This window comes from Sprattus sprattus (genome assembly GCF_963457725.1).
Source record: "Sprattus sprattus genome assembly, chromosome: 1".
In the NCBI taxonomy this organism is placed as follows: Eukaryota; Metazoa; Chordata; class Actinopteri; order Clupeiformes; family Clupeidae; genus Sprattus; species Sprattus sprattus.
The window spans coordinates 48,652,585-48,674,722 of record NC_137920.1 but is presented as its reverse complement, the minus strand read 5'-3'; the positions used below and the strand labels follow the sequence as shown (position 1 = coordinate 48,674,722).

At 40.3% G+C, this 22,138-nt stretch overlaps 2 protein-coding genes across 5 annotated transcripts in view; both read left to right on the top strand.

The window, feature by feature from the left end:
- Positions 1-13,752, top strand: part of mpzl1l (myelin protein zero-like 1 like) — a 40,010-nt gene extending 26,258 nt beyond the window's left edge. Inside the window, exons 5-6 of one of the 2 annotated variants that reach the window (XM_080833683.1) lie at positions 11,328-11,436; positions 11,747-13,752. In XM_080833683.1, the coding sequence (XP_080689809.1) occupies positions 11,328-11,436; positions 11,747-11,845 (208 nt within the window). In that variant the 3' untranslated portion in view covers positions 11,846-13,752. Of the gene's footprint in view, positions 1-11,327 lie in introns of both variants that reach the window. The other variant, XM_080833682.1, reaches the window with a different exon arrangement.
- Positions 13,753-15,898: 2,146 nt separating this feature from the next.
- lrrc32 (leucine rich repeat containing 32) lies at positions 15,899-19,934 on the top strand. Of its 3 annotated transcripts, none has more exons than XM_080839651.1 (3): positions 15,899-15,967; positions 16,693-16,783; positions 17,432-19,934. In XM_080839651.1, the coding sequence occupies exons 2-3, from the start codon at positions 16,697-16,699 to the stop codon at positions 19,310-19,312; spliced, it is 1,968 nt and encodes a 655-aa protein (XP_080695777.1). In that variant the 5' UTR covers positions 15,899-15,967; positions 16,693-16,696; the 3' UTR covers positions 19,313-19,934. The 3 variants fall into 3 exon arrangements, with proteins under 3 accessions (XP_080695777.1, XP_080695778.1, XP_080695776.1); XM_080839652.1 differs by having other exon boundaries at positions 15,943-15,967; positions 16,678-16,783; XM_080839650.1 differs by lacking the exon at positions 15,899-15,967 and having other exon boundaries at positions 16,636-16,783.
- The last annotated feature ends 2,204 nt before the right edge of the window (positions 19,935-22,138 follow it).

The following is a 22,138-nucleotide window of genomic DNA, read 5'->3' as shown; positions in this document are numbered from 1 at the left end:
TCACCACTTTGCCAACAGTACGTTTGTTACTATATTTATATTACTTTACTTTGTGTAGTGCCGAACAACTCCCCTTACCTGTTCTAAAATCAGCGCAAAGCACGGCCTCTTGGGGCTTATTGCTTAATTTAAAAAAGGTTATTAAAAAAAAGACGAGGCAATTTTATAACACTTCTTATTTATTGAATGCAGATGAAAGGGCGGTAACGGCACAGATGCAAGTTGTTTCTCCTGATTGAACTTAAAAACTAAATTCAGGAGAAGGCTGAACGTTTAAATGCATAAAATAAAATAAATAATAAATAAATAAAATAATTGCCCGTTTTGTTTTTTTAAAATTAAGTAGCCTATACAAAATAAGAGAAACCAGGCACTACAATTTCACATTCACACACACACACACACACACACATAGGGCGATGATTTATAACTCGGTCATGTCCTTGTTACGAGCAAGGAAAACCAGCATGTTAACCTTATGGGGTTTGAGAGAGGATCTGAGAGGGGTGACAACATTTCCAGCGACACTGAAAACCCTCTCAGATGGTGTGCTTGTTGCGCAAATACACATGTACTTGCGTGCCACTTTGGAGAGCAAGGGAAATCTCTCCTGGTTGTTGCACCACCATGCCAGGGGGTTGTCATTAGAGTCGATGGGTTCCTCCTGCAGGTAGCGAGTGAGCTCCAGGTCGGCTCTGGCTCTCTTCGGGACGGTTGTAGACGTGCTTGTCCGTGACTTCAGCAGGTCTCCGAGCGTCCTTTTTTTGGTGGGTGGTGGCACCGCTGTCTGCGCCAAGGACTCTGGCTGGTCAGCAGCTGAAGCACTGGCACCGCTCTCTCTGTCTTCCGTGTCCAACATTTCATTGATCAGTGCGCACTTTGTCTCCTCCTCCGCATACTCATCAAAATTGTTGCCCCGATATCTTGGGTCCAGCAAGCAGGACTTTGCCAAAGTTGCTTGTAGAGCAGCTGGTCTGTACTTCTCCTCGAGAACACTGCACATCGAGGTCAGAGTGGTGTCCTCGTCTGATGGTTTTAAGACATCTTCCGTGAGGAGTTTCAGGACCGGTTTAATTGAGGAGACCGTGACGTAGTTCTCCCCAGACAGCAGATCCGTAAAATCAGCCGCTGGCTTTAACGCCGCGTTCACCGACTCCAAAACTGCAATGTCCTGCCAGCTGGGGATGAGATGCTGATGCCGCCGATCATCCAAAACTCGTTTTATGGCGGGGATTTGCTCCAAGACTCGGTCCACTATTTTTTGTTTGGAGCCCCATCTTGTTGGACAGTCCTGCATGGACGGAGTAATATAATTATTGAACTGAAATAACACCAGCTTATTATTATTTTTTAAATAAAAGTCAACATTTACCATTATTTTTCGTTTCAGTGTATTTTTTTGTAAAAGAAAAATATTTTTTAAGCACCTCAAAAAGCTATTATTATTGTTATTAAGTGGACTTACAGTGGGTTACAATTAAATATAACTTCTGAAAGCTAGCTTACCATTATGAGTACGTGCTGCGGGGTTTGAAGCTCCGCTTGCGCCAGATCCCTCCTCTTCAGCCAGCTCTGGGAGAACGCACCCACTATGGTGTAGCACTGGCCCATTGCTCGCGTTGTGCGATCTTTAACGCTTGCCATTGCGTTTGTCACTGCCAAGTGTAGATTGTGTCCGAAGCAGTTCAGCCACGTCCAGCCCAATTGTCTCACTGCTGCCGCGATGTTTGCCCCGTTATCTGTCGTTACGCACGCCAGCTTCTTCTCATCCAGGGACCACTCATCAAATGCGCTGCGTAGAGCCTCTGTGATGTTGTCAGATGTGTGATTCAGGGGCATAAACACTGTTTCGAGGCAGCGTGAATTTAAAGTCCAGTCTGTGGTCAGGTAATGAACAGTAAGACTCATGTAAGGAGACATGTTCACACTTGACCACATGTCAGTGCTGGCAGAGAAAAAGTCCACACTTCTGAGCTCACTCTGAACTGATGCTCTTACGGAATTGTACATTTTAGGCACAGCAGTTTCTGAGAAGTAGGTTTTTCCTGGCAACTCATATTGCCTATCAAATTTCTCCAGCAGTGATTTGAAAGAAGGTTTCTGTACAGTGGAAAATGGCACCATCTCCTCAACTAGATACCTTGTAACAGCGCCTGTTAGGCGTTTATGTCTGTCACTGTCTCTGCTGTACTTGCCGACTCGAGAAAAGGCTTCGGCGACTCCCAAGCTGTCGGCTGATGGATGGTAGCTTGATAGGTGGGCCCTTAAATTAGTTGTATTTCCACGTTTAACCTGAACCGTTTTGCGGCAGATTTTACAGATGGCCACATCTAAATTGGCTGGTTCCCCCTTTTCATTTGGCTGAAAGCCGAAATGCTCCCAAAGGGACGAGGTACATTTTTTTTTTTTGATACGAGTGCTGCCATTCTTTCATTCATTCACTTTTTTTAGACGTTTGTTTAGGCGGGAGCAGGTTACTACTAACTAAATGAATGAACGTTAATGAATGGGTATCATGGCAACGCACGTTTCATTCTAGAATTCCACGGTCAGTTTCATGAACGCGCAACCCGCACCAGGTCATATGCAGTGATCGCGATGGCCCATTATCTACCGTGGTGTGCTCTAAATATCGCGATATTATTTTGATATTTTTCGCGATATTTTTGCGATTATTGCGACAGCCCTAGATGGGACATCCTTTTTTGTGTAGTCATGATCAAGACTTACCCATGCCGCCCCAGCTACAACAAGGGTGTCTTCTTCTGAAGTACCACCCAACATCTCGCTATCCTCTCTCAATTTAGCCCGAGCTACAACAAAGGTGTCTTCTTTTGAAGTACCACCCAACATCTCGCTATCCTCTACCCATGCCGCCCCAGCTACAACAAGGGTGTCTTCTTCTTCTGAAGTACCACCCACCGTCTCGCTAACCTCTCTCCTATGATATGGCTTCTGCTGTGCCACACTGGTGCCCTGCTTAAGGGTAACGCCAGAGCTATCCGCAAGTGTTGCTACCCCATTCTCAGAAATTGAAAGTACTCTATATGGTCCTACCCACGAAGTATGTAAGCCTTTCCTACCCATTTTACGCATTCTGGCTTTTAGGACTTCATCGCCCTCCTCTATGTGGAAAGACTTTACGTTCTTTCTCTTTCTACCCTCATACTCTTCCTTCTGCTTCTCCTTGGCTGCGGTAATGTTTTTTAAAATGTCTTTGTTTAGAGTGGTCACAGCAGCGATACGCTCTTCTATGTTTTCCTCAACATCCCCAACTAAAAAGTCTTCAGGTAGTGGACCCTTCATATTGAGGGATGCGGGAAGAATCGGGTGACGACAATACATCCCATAATTCGGCGAAAACTTCGGCGATCTCCGACGAGTTATATTAATAGCTGAAACTATGCTCAAAAGGTGGACGTCCCAGTCATCCTGATTTTCATTACAATATCTAGCTAGCCTATCTTTAACCCATTTCTGCCTAAAACGCCTGCTAAAAACGCCTGTTAAATCCTATGCTATTCTATGAGAAAGTACCTCATTTCCTGAGGGTTTTCTGAGAAAACAGTAAGAATTGTCAACGTCTACAAAAACCTTAATATCTAAGCCTCTGTAGCACTTAGAAACATGAAATAAGAAGCATTGTGAAGGTAAGAACTGCAGGTTTTATTAAAACCTGCTCCCTGAGCACACAAACAACAATAACATTTGTAAAAAACTCTCAAACACACAAAAACAATATAAATCAATGATATAAAATACAATAAATACAATTTTCAAGTATGCAAACATTATGAGGGAGGGGAAGAGGGGGAGGGAGGGGGAAAGAGAAATGGGGAGGGAGGAGAGGAGAGGGATGGAGACATCCTGGGGTGGAGCTGGCCTCGCAGTTCACATGGAGCATGAAGCCATGGCGGGGTCAACGTTATCCTGGAGATGGAGATATCTGTAAAAACGTATGGCAAAGCATTCAATCATTGTATTATTATGAGACCCACCCTCTCAGCTGGTGCTAAGACAATGGCCTACTAGACTGTCTATAGGGTATAGGGGTTATAGGTGTTCATATGCCAATTGTTCAGGTCTCTTTGAGGCACAGACAGGGAGTACACATTCAAGTTGGATACACAATAAAGCTACACTAACAGAATAGTATAATTGCAGTTCCATCAATGTTATTTATAGTATTTATATTTATTCATAATTGTATTACTATTCATTATGATGTATTATGCTATACAGTTCTCCACGTTTATTTTTCTTATCTAAAATCTTTGGACAAAAACGTCTGCTAAATGTAAATGCTATTTATTCATTATGCCATTATTGTATCTATAACTAACATTATTGCATGTATATATTATCAACCATCATCACCATTAGTAATCGCTATAGCACCACTATCATTACTGCCCATTCCGTTTTCTAAGAGAAGAGAACTCGAAGATCGCACAAGAAAACAAAACATAAATAATTACCTCCAGATCATTGCCGGTTGTCCAGTCCACCTGGAATCCCTCCTCCTCTCCTTCCGTGCCCACAAAATCCCACTCCTGTGCCGTATCTGATGGATCCTCTGACACAAAGTCATTATCCTTCTCCCTCTCAGACTCAAATCCTTCAAAATCTATGTCGAAATCACTGACATCGCTATCAAAATACTCCATGTTCACTGCTACTTCTTCACTGCTACTTCTCGCTAGCCAGCATGGTATCACTGAAAACAAGCACAGAATATCGCGTGGCTATCTGATTGATTGACGTGATTTTCAGCCAACCGAAGTTCATTTTGGTGGTCATCTGATCTTTAGCAAAGCCTTAAGACCCATCCCATGTGTAATTTTAACCAACCAGAGTGAGTTGTACGCTGCATTCGTCATGAAAACAGCACGTGTACAAAATGCTGCGCTACGCAGCAACCGGCAGGAAAGCCTATGCTGCGCTACGCAGCAACCGGCAGGAAAGCCTATGCTGCGCTACGCAGCATCCGGCGCCAATGGGTTAACTGTATGATTAGTACGCTCATCCTGCCCATTTGTCTGTGGATGATACGCCGACGCAATGGCATGCTTAACTCCGAACTTCTCAAATATACCCTTGTTGAGATTATTAACAAACTCGCGACCTCGATCTGTAATGCTCTTCCTAACAAGTCCATGTTCCATGAGCACACGTGTTATAACATCGGCTACCTCTGGGCCACTCTTGTTAACAAGGGGCCTTGCTATAACCCACTTGGTGAACAGGTCTGTAATTATAATCACATACTTCATCCCTGATTTGCCAGTGGTAGTAGTTGCCAGTGGTCCTATTAAATCTATACCCAAAACATTCCACGGCTGGGACACTACAATCGGTCTTTACACGGGGGCCACTGTTCTAATTTTGTCGCACATCTGACACCGTGGACATCCTTTGACCCATTTACTGGTGTCACTTTGAATAGTCTCCCAAAAGTAAGCGTCCCTTATTTTATTTATAGTGCCTTGTTCACCGTAATGACCACCTGTTGCAGGATTGTCATGGCATTCTTTAAGCACTGCATCTCTCTCCTCTGCACTCATAACCACTAAACGTTCACAACCTCTATTCATGTAATGAAGCCGGTTCTCTTTAATCACATATTTTTTCGCTGCTCTTACAATTCCAGGACTACCTTCCCAACCTTTTTCTTCCACGTCAGGGTGGTGTGTGCCATTGCTCAGGAAATAAAAAATGTCCCAAAACCTGGCAAAAAGAGTCATATTGATAATTAAATATAAGAATTAATTAAATACAAGGACGTACTACCTTAACTTCTTATAGGGACTGGTTCCTTGGCTCGTCTATGAAATGACACCTATGGAAAGGAAAAAAAAGTCAATTTAATGAAACAAGTAACAACATCGCCTTAAGAGTTTCCTATCAATTACCATTCATAGGTTAATTTCTAGGCGCGCAGTCGCCAATGACACTACAACACACTTTTGCCCATCTAACAAGAAACTGAGATATTGGGGGAAAAAAAGAGAGAAAATAAATGTACTGTACCCTCGCGAAAAGTGACTAATCAAATCAGACTTACGAGTTTCCTACTGTTAAACGTCTGGCTGGCTCACCTCATCTACTAATGTCAACCAAAGCTAATGTCATCCGGCGATGTTATTAGCGCGCAATGGCTAATTTACCTCAGGCAACTTTGGCGCACTTTAACCCTAACGGTTTACTTGTAAGTCGTGTCATGGCTATCCACTTCAAGTAACAACATTAAAAGATGCGGGCAAAAAAATGACTAATCATATAAAACCTCAGTGGCGCTCAGTCGCCAATGACACTACAACGAACTTTTGCCCATCTAACAAGGTTTATTCACGCTATCATGTTACAACACAGTAATAGTAATAACAAGATGGTACTTACCTTTACAGAGGGTCGTATACGTTTATTCAAAGTTGAAGATGAAGTCAAAATGGAAGTTCAAAGTAGTTGAGTAAAGTGTAAATAGAGTAGCAGTGTAAATCAATGTCAGCTTGTCTCAGCACAGCAGTTAGCGAAAGGGGCATATAACGTTCTTGTTGCAATGTATATTGAAATGTTCGACAGTGTTCTGACCAATGACTGTCAGTCGAATCCCACATACACCAATAATCATTAATCAATCAATATTTAATCCAATCATAGAATACACCTCTACTGTTACTGTGCAAGGATGAGCACAAGAGACTTTAAATACAGGGTCACGAACATTATCTCATTATTACGATGTCTGAGGTACCAGTTATTTGGTGTGTTGGGGATTCCTGGATCTCTTGGCTTGAGAGCCATGCTCGGGCTTAAGGTGTACCCAACCTTTCCCTCCCTGCCTGCCCATGTTGAGTGAATAGGCTAAAGGGGAATGCGGTGGCAGCAACTCATTTCCCTCCTTAAGTCCCAAAAAAGGCTTCGGGTCGCACCACAAGTCCTCCTCATGCATGTTGGAGGGAATGACCTGGGGTTCATCCAGGGCGCAGACCTCATCGACAGGGTCAGGAATGACCTTGCGTCGGTGGTGGCTCTGTTCCCTGGTGCCCAGATCATTCTCAACATTTGTGAGAGAAGGGCCTGGATGAGAGGAACTTGTGACGCCCCGGGGAGCCTCAATGAGACGAGGAAGCGCATAAACAGGGTGGGGAATTCCTACCTCCGGAGTAGGGGCATGAGCTTCGTGGGGCACACCAACCTCCGTCGCTCTAAGTCCGTGTTTCGGAGGGACGGGGTTCACCTCAACCCTGAGGGCAACTCCCTGTTCATGGCCAATATAATTGACGTTGTCAAATTGGCCCTCTGAACAACAAAACGGCCCTTTCGAGGGCCACCCCAATAACTAGTTACACAGCCTAATGGTGTGTGAAGGTGTAGCCAAAGCTAATGTCATCCGATGTTTTTAGCGCGCAATGGCTAATTTGTGGCTAGCGTAAGTTAAAGGTGCATTAAGGATTAATAGCTATTCGCTAAAGGTATGCTAGCAGCTAAAACTAACGAAATCTCTTGAAATGTGCTGACTTTGACATTATGACAAACTAATTACTCAACGACTGTCCTTACACAGTCAAACATCAATCATGTGCAACACAAGACTAAGCAAGACGGCAAATAAGCTACTTACTAGATCGGCAGAAGGTAATCAAAGTCAGGTCGGCGGGCATCGGCAGGCAAAACTACAGAAGGCAGTTATATGCCTATCGACCCTGCTATGCCATTGGCACGGACGCAATTCTCCATATTAAAAGTCATTGTAGCGCCCCAATTTTTTTTAAGCTGTTATTTTAAGGTTAAACTGCTTATCCTAACCCTAATCCTGAAGCATAATTGTTGCATATTGTGCCTTTAACGGTTTCGCTAGCTAGCTTTAGTTAGCTTCCGCTAACCAAACTAACTACCGTAAATCCTCAAATAAAGGCCGGGATTCAATTAGAAGCCGGGCTCCAGATAGTAGCCGGGGTCGTGGTCCATACGGACAAATAAAGGCCGGCCCCCGAATACAAGCCAGGGGTAAAATAAAGTAGCCTATATTACTGTAGCCTACCAGCATCAGTCCGTCGGCTCAAAGTAGACATCACAATTCAATTGAATGCATTTCACAAATACATGTTCTCCTCATGTTTAATATTATATTATATAATAATGTTGGCTAATTTCATGGGCTGTTTACAATAAAAAAAGACAATTTCCCACGTAGGACGACAAGGCGAATTTGTTATTGTTCATGAAGGCGCGTCTGGCAATTTGTTATGGTTTAGCCTAAATGCACGTATCGTATAGCCTACTGTTGTTTATCTGTAACATTTTAGTCGGCTAGGTTACTTTTTTCAGAAGGGATCATAAAGCAGTAGTAGACTTACGTAACTTTTAAATTAAAATTAAATTAAATTCAAAGAGATGGTGTATGCTGATTGCTGAAGAACATTCGGGAGAAAAAGCAGCAAAGAAATTTGACATTGACCCGAGACGAATGCAATAGGCTACGACTAGCAGGTGGATGTAGAAAGAAAGTTAGGCTGGATATCAAACCAGCTCTTTTCAGTCCGCGGTAAGCATAATATAGTATCTAGAAAAATGATTAAAATCAAGGCTTTGGAAATCTTTTCCTCCGTGACTGACAGTAGAGACGTTAACTCTGATGTTTATGTTTACGTTGACACCGCACATAAAGCGCTACGCGATGTGCAGGCAGTGTAGAACGCATATGCAATGAATTATATTAGCCTACTGCAATTATGTAGCCTGGATACCAGCCTGAACTCCGCCCACAACATTTTTGGTCTGGGAGATTCAGTCTGGAGTCGAGCTAGTTGGGATGGTTTAAACGGCCCCGAAAAGGGATCTGACCATTCAAATTGTAAGGGCGGGCTTTATACGTTGATGGACAGACATAGATAGAATACCGGTATACATCGAACAAAGATGGCGCCGTCTCGGGAGCTTAGTGGGACATATTTGATATGATTTAAGGTATCTACACGACTTTTTTTATGTCTACATTGACTCGGTTAGTTGTGTATACGCAACACCAATGTTGCCGAGGATTTTAGGTCTTAACTTATGCACTCTAGACCATTATTGAAAGGTTATGCTAACAGCGTAGACAAAAAAAACATTGAAACTAATGGTAGCTTCTAGCCTTGAGTGCTAATTAAGTAACGTGAGCAGGCATATCTCAACAGATATTGACAGCGCATTCATTTTGAAAGAGGAACAGAGAAACGCGATCAAGGCATTTGTCGATTGAAAAGATGTTTTTGCCGTCCTTCCTACGGGATCAGGTAAAAGTTTAATCTATCAGATGGTAATAATACTACGTTGCTCTGAGGAATTTTCTTTCCTGGTTCGTTGAAACACGCCCCATAATCACAGCCCAGTGGTCCGGTCTCAGACTCATATTCTGACTAGAATTATGAGTATGACATCGTCAGGCTAGCAATTATGCCCATTATTTAAATAATAAAATTCTATAACAGAAGATAAGTAAGAAATAAAGGCCTGCCCCTAATACAAGCCTGCCCCAAATAAAGGCCGGTGTGCTGTGCAGCCTAAGTAGATACAAGCCCCGGCCACAATTGGAGGATTTACGGTAATTGTATCGTGTTTTTTGCGAAACCACGGCAGACAAAACGCAAAAAAAACTTCAATCACATTGTGACTGTGTGATTTGCCGCTACACAAACGTGGACCTTACTTGTCACAACGGTGTTTCGGGTATAATTACTTAGTTTTACCATTGTAGGTGCTGGTGGCTTTGACAGGCGTCCTGTTTAAATTATGTATTTTACATTCAGGCTTATATTTTACAGCTACGCTTTGACTCAATACGTCAACACGCAACGGGCAAAATGGCGTCTCTATGACGCACCAAGTAGATTCCATAATCCTAGCTGAGAAGATCCCCACACTAGCCTGCCAGCTTGCTAGTTCTCCAGATAACAGTATATCAACGTTATTTCACCACGGAATTCAACACGTTTGAACCACTTGGCAAAATGAGAGAATGAGCCCAATGGCATCATTCGTCGAGCAAAACAACGCCATAGAGCTCTTCATTTAGGAGGGTTTAGTACTTACTCTAAATCAACGTATCTAAGATAGACACAAACCAGGTACCAGAGGTGTTCTTTCAGCGAACACAGTAGACTAGAGGGACTACTAGAGGAACGTGATGAGGACTTCGCTCTATTCAATAGAAAGTGTCATGGATTATAATGCAGGACTACGCCTTCTAGCCCATACAAATATCTTCACCAAAAAATTGAAGACAAATGATGGGTATGCACACCCATTTCACTCTGATGTTAAGCACACAGCCATCGTTGCGGAGCAGATACACCAGTACTAATGAGAAATTGCAAATACTAAATATTCACTGCAAATACGAAGAAGCAGCATACGTTATTTTGTGGCAAGAAAGAGAGAGAGCATTTAAGCCTTTTTTTTATTTATTTATTTATTTATTTATTTTTTTACAGAAGGCGGCAGTGATTTTGATATAGAACTGGTTGCACAATATGCAAAAGAGACAACAAGAAGTGTCATCTTCAACAGTCACTTGTGTAAACTCTCACAAACAAACCAAGCTTTAGCTCTCCACACAATGCAAACTTTGTTTGCTAGCATTAAATAAGTGTTTGGTCTGCTTTCCACTTCCATCCAAGTAGTCTTAGATGAGTCAAACCGACATTACAATAAAAAAAAGAAAAGAAAGCGCAATGGTTCTAGGCTTCAGCAGTGTCCAGCATGGCTTTCACCTAACACCCTTCTCACTTTCATTGCTAACAACTCATCCCTGTTGTGTCAGTTTGCTTTTCCTCAATTTTTCCAAAATGTTCATATAGCAAATCATCATTTGAATCTATAAGCATTTGATTTTTTTTTCAAGGGAATTCAAGTCTATAAGAAAGTGCCTGACCATTGTAGATGAATTACTCTGTAGTGAGTCACTCTGTCAGAAGCAGTTTACACTGTTATATATTTAATTGAATTAATTTTTTTGAAAAGTACCAAATCAGTGACTGTGTAGAGTGTACTCTCCATGCAGTTATTTGTATTCAAACTGTCATTGTGTGACAATCTTGATTTTTGTCTTATTTAGAATACAATGTTCATGCAAGTACAGTGAATACTTCACATTTCTGAATCGTCCCTTTCTCATGTCATCTGTGTTTATCTCCATCTTTGCGTGTGCTTGTGGTTGCTTGTGTGTGTGAATCTGCCATGCCATGCGCTATGTGCAATTGCTTCCTGAAACCTCTCAAATGAAATCCATCCCAATACTGCCAACACAAACATGACACTTGGCAAATCGCTACTCAAACTAGCTGCAACTCCAATGAGACCATTAGCTCCCAAAACCTGCGTCCAGGAAAGAAGGGTCCAGAATCCAGTATGGAGAGTTCAAGGTGTAGCAGCCCATCTGCTCCAGTCCAGGTAGGAGTCCTCCAGCCCTGCTGCCCTCTGGTTCTTCTCCCGGCGTGGTGTTCTGTCCCTATGCTCTCACTTGTTCCTGTCAAACACAAACAAATTGCTGCATTTTTAGAAGGAGGGGAATGTAAAGGTGGCTTAATATTTTCCATGTCGTTTTTCTCATTGCGGGTGACTGGAATATCTTTGTCCTCTCCTAGATTCTGGTGTTATGGGTTTAATGGTCTGTCCTCTTTTACGGCAAACTTAAAGGCATTTGAAGTCTATAGCGGTATCAGAAATGGATGTCTTTTCTCAAATGTATTTCTGATTACAGGGACCGGTGATTTATGCTCAGCTCGATCATTCTGGCCCCAAGAACGCAAACTTCCACAAGATGGAGCCAGTGGTCTATGCTGACATCCGCAAAAACTAAATAATCGACACGAGACCAGACGGGGACTGGCCTATAGGAGTCATTGTTCGCTGCTTTTTGGATGGAATACTGATTTGGTGGTTTAGTTTTAAAATATGATGCATTGTGGTTTATACGTTGCATGTCTGTGTCAAGTTATATGTAGAGACCTTAGCAGTCTAGATAACTAGATCTTACAATGTAAGTCATTTGGCTGGAAGATTGATATGATTGGCCATATAATTGTGGATGCTCGTAGTGTTGCTCTAGCCCACTAATCAGCATCTCACCAGGCCACTATGAAGGTATTGCTATAGTGGCTGTAACCTCTGGGTTGCAGTATATCTAACAGTTTCTTGTAAATACCGTTACTAATGTTGAATAATGACAGTAGACAGAAATGAGAAATTTGACCACAGAGCAATGTGAACAGAATTTTATTGTACATAAATGTTGTGCTTGCCTGTAATTTATTAAGAAACAAACATACAAATAATTACTTAAACATCGGAATATGATATCGTGGGAAGGTGAGAGTATCATAATGCCTCAGAAAAGTAAAACAGGCAATCCTTGTTTTAAACTTAACATTCAGACAAATTTTGCAAATTTTATATTTGTTTTTCTCTGCTTTTAAGGCCACCTTTGTAATTATAATTTTAAAAGATGTGTGTATTTCTTTTATATATATTGCATTTAAAAAAAAATAATAATTGGCTTTGGTTGTCAAACTTTAATTTCAGATTTATCACTGTTAAACCTTTGTCGTAATTTTACCAATGCATATCTTGTATGCAGATACCGTGCATATTAGTGTAACACCAAGGCATGAAAACACCCAAAATTGTTAGACTTGCTACTGACTTTTTGTCTGTTACTTCCAACCAGTTTGCAGTTAAATCCAGCTAGTTCCTCTCCAAGTGTCTTTATTTGTCTGCAAGTGTTGACAACAAAGCTTGTATGGTCAGTGCCTGTAATACTATGTGTCAACAGTGAAAGCCATTCCCTTTCAGATTTGTGTAAGGTTTGCTTAACCAATCACCTTGCCTGATCTAGTGATGCATTCCATTTAAGTCCAATAATAAGAAGAACGGATGTTTGTGAGAGTTTTTGGTGTTCGAAACGCCCGTGATAAAAGACTGCCATAGTTTGTGCACAGGCATGAACCTCAGTGTAAGCAAATGGTGTACTTTTGCAGGGTGGTTACATGGTTATTATTTCTGTCAAGTTCTTGTTGACAGTTGCTGTACACACTTAATGGCCTTCATGACATGCATTATGCAGGTTTACTCTTTTGTGTGACCATTTTGTTACTAGTGCCTGTTAGCTTAAAAATGTCTGTCTTGCAGTACCATGTCTTAAGAAGTTTTCAGTGTATTTTATCATGAAATATTTTAAATTGTTTTCATGTTTTCCATTTGCCTTTGGCTGTATTTGGTACATCCCATCATGTCTGTGCTTTGTAAACAATATTATACAGCTTTATACACAGGTTTACCGCAACTTACTTTGTAGACATTCCTAAACCAGTGATCAAATGCTGGATTGTTTATTTTGCATATTGTCTATATCTTTGTGTGTGTGTGTGATAAGACAACTGTCCAATGCCTTTTACTAATTTCAAAATGGCTTTGTTTTCTGAATGCATTGCTATCAAGCATTCCATTTAAAGAATGAAATATAACTTTTTTTAAGGTATGCATTCATTTTCAATATTATTTGTCATAACTGCACTACTTCCTGTGTATTCGTTGCAACAAGCACTACTAAATGTGTTATATTTGCCCCTGTGTCTCAGAACTGGAATTACATAAAATAGTGCCTTTTGCATTTCATCTACTAACTTAAATGTCCGAAACTCACTGAAGCCGAAAAGTAAGTCTTACTTGTTTCATTGTACTTTTGTTTATGAAAACACATGTACACGTACCAGATGCTCCAATTTTATATAAAATAAATGTCAAAGTTACCTACATTTGTTTTTTTTATATGTTGCTTGTGATCTCAAAGGTGGCCAGGCAGCAAAGCTGGATAGGCACTCATTGTGTTACATTATTTTCTTATCATCTTTATTTTCTTCCTCCTGCCATTGGAGTCTGTGGCAGCCCCTAGTTACCTGTGGTCTAAAGTTTGAGATTAGGCACACTGTGCCTGGAGCACTCTAGCGCTACTAATAGGTCAAAGTTGGAAATGCGTTGATGCACGTAACATTTTCAACTGTATAACTAAATGCTGAAAATTAAGTTCCCTTGGATTCCTTGAATAACGCAAGTGCAATGCAATTTCAATTTCAACATAAATATCAACCATATTGGAGCTATAAGCACAATTCAACTCTGGACACATCCTTTGTTAATCAATTAGACACTTAAGTGAAGAACAAGTGAAAGATACGTCAGGCTAATGATTGAAGAGGTTAGTGACAATTACAGAATAATTCACAAAGAAAGAAAGAACAACTATGTTTTTCAATTAATTGCACTGCTAAAGGCAACATTGCTACCTCCATCAAGTAGGTTATGTTTTCATTACCGTTTCTTGGTTTGTTTATCTCAGCAGGATCACGCAAAAACTAGGAAACTTGATGAAGGGGTGGAAGATGGGCCAATGGAGAACCTTTTAATAGAATGGCTTCCATGACTTTGCTTTGAGATCAACTTTATTGATTCAGGTGATCATAGTTTAAAATTGAAAAATTACATTTGAATAGTTCAGATTTTTTATAACGACTAGAATGATGTTGCACCGATGATGTCACCATTTGATGTGCCTCTCCGAGCTGACCAAATAGCTGGTTGAATATTTGATGGCATGGTGATGACAGTTACAGGTCAGGGCATGTGGGGCAGTACCACTACTCACAGGTAGAGTTGTCAGGGGTATCATGAAGGACAAGACATCGTATTATTAGGGGCGAGTGGAGGGATTGGCTGGACATGTGATGCGAGTTGCTGTCTGTTCATGAAACCAATGAGTTTCTTAATTTTGAAAAAGCTTGAAATTTTAACAGTGAGCAGATTACTGCTGTACAAACACTGTTAAAAAATATGTGTTGTCGAATAATTTAATTTTGATTTTGGAAAATCTTTTTAATGGGATTTTACATTTACATGCTTTCCAATAAGAATGCAACCAACTCCTCTCCGACTGACACCATTCATGTCGACCGGTAAGGCAAGGCACAGTTGAAATCATTGAAATCAGTTGAGAGATGAATGTGGTATTTTTAGTCCATACTGGACTGGATTGTGCAACCACCACAATTCCTGCTGTGGTGCTTTAAAGTGTGTGTGCACCCTAAAAGATGTTTTACTCTAAACTAAATTATATGACCAATTCAGTCTGAATGAGGATGCATGCACTGCAACCTTCAACGTGTGAAATGGTAGGTGATGACTTGAGTGACGTTTTTAGGTTTGCAACAAAGAAGACTTTTAATCGTATCCATTGTTCTCACTTTATATTTCAGTTGCGATTGAACACATTAATATTGACAAGTTTTATACAAATCTGCAGTTTATGGGTTGAAAATGGATCAACACACTAAAAACCTAAATCTACTTGTTTAAAATCATCCTGAACCTTGCTAGGCTGATGCTGACGTCGAGTAAACCATTTGGTACAAGTTTACATCAAGATATTCAAAGACTGACGAACTTACACTTATTGGAGAGATTGTTATTGTATCTCCTGCTGGCTGGAATGTTGCTTTCGATGCTGGCGTGAACTATTTGGAACTAGGAACAAATAATGATAACTTGCTCGGAGCAAAACACCTATTCTGTTTGAATGAGCGATTTATGAATGAACGGGTTCTTTCATTCGCATGCTAATTTAACTTCTATCTAAGAGCACAAGATGTGAGATGTGAAATTGTTGAAAAAGAAAATGTACGCTCCTATTTCTGTTTGCGTGTGTTTTAGAGATGAGGAGGGAGAGAGTGGAGAGTCAAATCCCAAATAAGGCATGGACTAAAACGGAAAGGGGAAAAACAATGATTCAGGATATTCCCACAGGATGTGTTGGCTGAAACTGGAAATGAAAGGTGTAGGAGTGAGCTCGCTGCATGGACAGTGAGGATGTGAGAGAACTAGCTTGTCGGACCATTATGTTCATCAGCAGAAGATACAACGCACAATAAAGGTAAAGTTCTGCGTTGCAAATGGGTTGACTGCTGTAATTTAATCTTATTTTGGACTGCGTGCAATTCGCTTCAGATTAAAAGTTTCAGGTCTCTGCAGAGACAGGAATTCACTGCTTTATTTTTAAATACCATAATATGGTTAGGCATATATAGCTCCTGGTGGACACACAATGATTTTATTTCCGATTGTAGAAAACATTAGGCTTTTCAGATTGTAGGTAATTTGGTTAGAATGACCTTTAATGTGGATTTTTGATCAACCTTTAACAATTATATAACTCAGGGTAAAAGAGCCTAGCCAATAGCCAACATTTTGGTCTCAATTAAGGTTATTGTCCTTAAGTCTAGACATTACTTTGTCAAGATTGCAACCTGTATAGTCTCTGTTTGAATGTTATCTGTAGGTGTTTCCTCTTAAAGGCAAACATTAAGAAGAAGTGTTGGTGGAAATTATTAAATTACTTTATGTGGAATAACAAAATAGGAAACTGTTGTTCTATTAATAGAATGTGGTGGTTTCTATTTGAAGTGTATCACTTTTAAAAGGCACCGGGAGCCTTGCAAATGATGCCTAAGCACATAGAATAAAAAGCCTAGTCATAGGTCAGGCTATGACATTTAGGGACTACTTCCCTGCTGAAAACGTTATTAGCTTGTTCAGTCTAGCTTTGTCACTCTTTGACTGAAGCATTATGTACCACCTTACCAGTTGTACTTTTTACAGAACCATGGGAGCCAGGTTATGGTTTATTTTGGTTATTGCCAATGAAGTGGCTGCCTTCATACGTCCACACCAACCTTCACCATGTGAAGTGGTAAGTGATTAATGAGTGACCATTTTAGATTTGTAACAAAAACTGAATAGACTGTTTTTATGTTTTTATTCATCCACAGTTGTCACATTATTTCAGTTGTAATAAGATGCTTACAAGTTTTTGAAAAAACAACAACAGTTTGCAGAGCTTTGCCTTTGAGTGGTAAGAGAGTGGGCTTAGACTCTGTCTCCGTCTTTGGAAGAACACTTTGAGCCACTGTGCCCAAATGTAGTTAATCAAATGCTAATGTGCCCCCAATTGGAATGCCCTTGCGTCCTGTGCGGAGCTTATGAATTTTAACAACAAAGTATTATAGACTGCACAATACATTTTGACTCTATGCTAGCTGAGTCTGGTCTTCTCTAAAATGCTAGCCAAGTGAAAAATAAATAATGTTCTATGTGTATTTTGTACCAAGCAGAAAATTATTCATGCCAGCATAAAGAGATACTGCTTTAATGCTTGGTCAAGCTCTGCAATTTATCAGAGTTTTTAACTCTGTGGTTTTAATTTAAATCATACACTAAGGAAGTAGCTCTTTGTTTTGAACAAATATTACATTCACTTTTTTGTAACTATTTTGATTTCCTCAAGTCATAAGATTAACATCTACAGTCTTGAACTGCTATCAACCTCTTCTTTCGCCAGGTCCAGATGGATGTGTTTTGCAATGACATGAACTTAAGAAGCATTCCAGTCAAGCTGCCCCCTGGCATTCAAAAACTTGATCTTTCCCGGAATCTGCTCCAGAATCTCACACATGAAGTCTTGGCTGTCTACACCAGCGTTCACCATCTGAACCTTCATTCCAACAAAATTCATTTCATCCAGCCAGGTATCTTCAAGGCCCTTACCAATCTTCAAGTCCTGGATCTTTCACAGAACAACCTGGATGCTTTTGCTGCACTAAAAACAGATGTGGGCCGTCTAACATCTGTGGAGAGCCTTGATTTATCTGGCAATGGACTGTACACAGGCATGAGCGACTACTTTCTGCGAGATGCCCCAGCATTGATGAACTTATCTCTAGATGGAAACAGCATCACAAAAATAGACAAGAGCACTTTTGCTGGATCTTCAGAACTCAGAAAAATTAATCTGCATAATAATGTCATTCTGGAGATAAAGGAGGGTGCATTTGAATCCTTGATGAATCTCTCTGATCTTGACTTGTCCATGAACTCTATTACCTGCATCACTGACTTTAATCTCTCCCAACTTAAATTGCTGAACCTCAGTAAAAACAGTCTGGAGCTCTTCCAAGCTATCGACATAGACACCGAATATGAACTCCTTTACCTAGATTTGAGGGAAAATAAAATCCCTTACTTTCCCGTTCTCCCTCAGATGAACAGGCTAATGTACCTTGATTTGTCTAGAAACCGCCTGAGAGGTGTTAATACTTCAGGCCCTGCTGAAGAAGGAGAGCACGTGACGGAGAGTTCATTTAAAGCTCAGTTCTCTCAGCTTCTTTATTTAGACATGAGCTTCAATCAAATCATGTCTTTGCCTTCATTCTTCTTCAATCACATGATAATACTTGAGTCACTCAATATTAGCAATAATTGTTTAGAGACATTTAGTGTCAGCCATGAAACCACTTTAAATTCATTGAAAACCCTTGACCTCAGTTTCAATGCAATGCAGAACGTCTCTTTCGAGCAGAACACACTTCTCTCATTGAAGAGTCTGTACCTACAGGGCAATTATCTCAGCACATTGGACTCCAGTATATTCTACAGACTGCCTAACATAAGAGAACTGCATCTTCAGCAGAACTACCTGAGAATCTGTGAATCTCAGCCTGATGTTACTCCGAGGCCACAGTCCCATGGATGTGTCTCATTCTCCTCCATAGCAACCCTTCAGTATGTGTCCCTCTCAGGAAACAGCCTTGAGTCTGTGCCTCAGTATGCCTTCTATGGCAGCCCTCTGCATGTACTGGATCTGGCATGGAACCCAGGCGTATCTATTCACCAGCATGCATTCTGTGGTTTAGAAACATCCCTGACTCACCTGACCTTGAAAGAAAATCGTCTTCGAACCCTTAACACTGACCTATCTTTTTTAAGTAAGCTCAGATTTGTTGATCTGTCCATCAATAGCTTAAGTTCCCTTCCTTTGAGGAACAAAGACTCATCAATTGAATTCCTGAATTTACAAAACAACAGTCTGGCCACCCTAGATTATGACACAGTAGTGGTTTTGGAGCGGACACTGAAAGTTATCTACATGGGTTCCAACCCCCTCAGCTGCTGCAGCAACCCCAGGTTCCTGGACATGGTTCAGGGCTCAGAGGTGCTGATCCCTGATATCGCTAATGTGACATGTCAGTACACACTGGACTCAAAGGATGTGGAGATCAATATTGCAAAGGTTTTGCAGGAATACTGCAAGGCACTGGACAGTAAGAGCTTGAACATCCTCATTGTCGTGGTAACCTCTGTGGGTTTGCTTGTGATATTAGTCGTAGCCTTTAAGCTCTGCCACATGAGGAGGCGGAGACTTAACAGTAGCTTTAAGGCATGAAACAACGATCAGGAGATTACTTCAGTATGAACAGTAGCTTTAAGGCATGAAACAACGTTAAGGAGATTTCTACAGTATGAACAGTAAGTGAGGTTCATAAGAGAACAACTGCATTTAAAAGTATCTTACATAGATATCTTACATAGATTTCACAGATATTTGTTGGCTCTCTGAATGAATTAAGAATCTCAGAGTAGACATAACATGAAATGGAAATTATACTTTCAACTTCTAAATGAAAGTTGTTTGACTGCACTTTTTTTGTATAAAAACACTACATTTTCTGAGGTAGCACTTTAATGATTTTGCCATGTGAAAATGTTTTGAAGATGTACAGGAGTCACAAACTATGATAAATAAGAAGAACAGGAAGAAAAAGATTAATTTAGCCCAAGTTTAAAATGTTGTTTTTAATATCAGTAAATAACTGTAAGTTTCTGTTTTCACAACCCTACCACAGAACATCATAAAACACCAAACTGTGATACAAACAATACATTTTCTTTTATTTACTTTCAAAAAACCGACTATACAGAAAATTAAGCTGAGGGAGTATTTCCAATGGCGGAAGGTTGGTTGGAACACCTGCATTAAATTGTTTTGTTTTTACAGCTTGCTGGCACAGCGGATTCTTTTCCTGTTATTGACTGAGCTCCGCTAAATGCTTTCTTATGGTCTGAGCAGAACATGTGTTTTGGGGTGGTGTGTACTAGTCATTAGAGCATTGATAAAGTCACATTTTGTCATACTAAAACTGATGAAGCTGAAATCCCTCTAAATTGGATGATATTAACTATTCTAAATTCTTCAGCACTAGTGTTTGACACATAGGTACATTATAACTGTTAAGACAAATTTAAACCAAACCCAGAACCAGCAGCCATTAGCTACTGTCATAGCCTAGTACAGAATTACACTTCGTATTGCACTTGTATTGTATTACACTGAGTATTGCTTACAAAATCTGCATAGCACAATCCAAGAAAGTACTTTTATTTTACCTGGATTCACAAGTGAATTAAGAATACATCCTACTTCTCACTTTGATTTTCCACTGAAGTGAAGTCATAACAAGGAAGGCATCTGTTTAAGGAAATACACAAGAGGAGGGACACTCTTGCCGTGTCCTGGTTCGTTGATATGGAGCTGACTCATAGTCATTTCTCTCTCAGCCTCTTCTGCTTTTCTTGGTTCACATGACCCAACTTCATCTGAAACCTCTAAAGGTCACAACATGGTGACAGTGAAGACCACAAGTTAACACAAAATACAAATACCACAAAACTATTTTCCTGAGTCATTTCTCGCTACAAAGACTGTAAATATTGGACTGTTGAATTAAAGTATTTTGTTAAAACGTGTGATGCAAAAGCAATGACTCAGTTGAGTTGATGAAGATATCCATGACTACTCACTGCTCCAGCCATCTGGTTTGACCCTATCAGAGTTGCTCAGATCTCTACACTAGACTGGTTTCTCACTGTCTAAGATATGCCAGACCTTTTGCAAGGTATACAGCATTAATTGATTTCTCTCGGAGTGGGCATGTTTTGGTTTATCTGTGTATTTTTGTATTTCTATATACATGATTTACCTATAAACATGTATTTACTGAGGGTAATTTTGATAACGAACCAAATCAGAATAATCTGTGCTTCTGTAGAAGAATGTGTGTATTCTTGAGAACATGTCTTATCTGCCAAGGAAACTTTCTAATGGTCTCTCAAGGGACCTTGTGCTGGGTTCATGTGAAACTAGCAACTAGACCCTTTTTTACATCCAGCTTTACGCCCTTAAAGTATTTTTCGAAAAACTAGATCCTGGCCCCAAGGACACAGAAATATAAACTGCCAAATATTTAGAGGCATTCTGATGAACTTCTTTCACTAAAGGTCCAAAAAATACTGGGGTCTGTTGTTTGGTTCCATGATGCATTCTCCCGCATTTGACACAAACGGGTATCTTCAAGGTAAATAAAATGTTCTAAAAAAGTCTAACGATCATGGTTCTTCTTCAAATCAAAGTAGGCAGCTTCTAGCCAGATTGAGAAACAATGTTAATGATGTGTGAATTCATTGCAATATTGAATAGAACAAGTACAGGATACTTTTTTGCAAATCCGGATGGCAACAGCATACCAGACTGCTGTAGTATGAAAACCATTAGGCTCCTGTGAGGCTGGAAAACTCAAGGGGTATTGTTTTTGTTGGAGTTTAAGCTTCTAATAGTCCAAACTGCCATGTGCAGTGTGGTTATCCCCACTGTATATGTGGTTTAATAGCTTATGATATAGTTAAAGATACACCAATAAACTGTTTCGTTCCTGTGAAAACAGCATGAGGGGTGCGACTGATTGTCTTTAACCCAATTTCCACCAGAACTTTTTAGAATTCCTGCAGCAAATTCAGACAAGCCAGCACAATATCCTGGAAGTGGTGATTGGCAGTACTTTGTTGATTTAAACGTATATATTATAGCGAAAATCCTTCAAGCTGAATGTTGGTTGGACATACAACAATTCATCAGTGCAGGCAGCCAGATGAATAGGCCTAGATGCACACTATAAATTAAATTGCTATTTGATAAAGCACCTGATGTTAGATGATGGATGTAATTTATGTCAGTAGATTCAACCTGGCCATAAGAAGCAGTTTGTTTAAGTAGTTGTAGGTGCAATGCTTGCTGCTTTCCAAATGAATGATGAACAGACACTCTGAGGCCAATTTCCAATTCCATGGGGGGGATTCTCTAGTAATGTCCCTGTACAGTAACAACATAGTAGTTTGTAGGTAGAAATCACAAATACAGTGAGTGTGCTCTCACCTA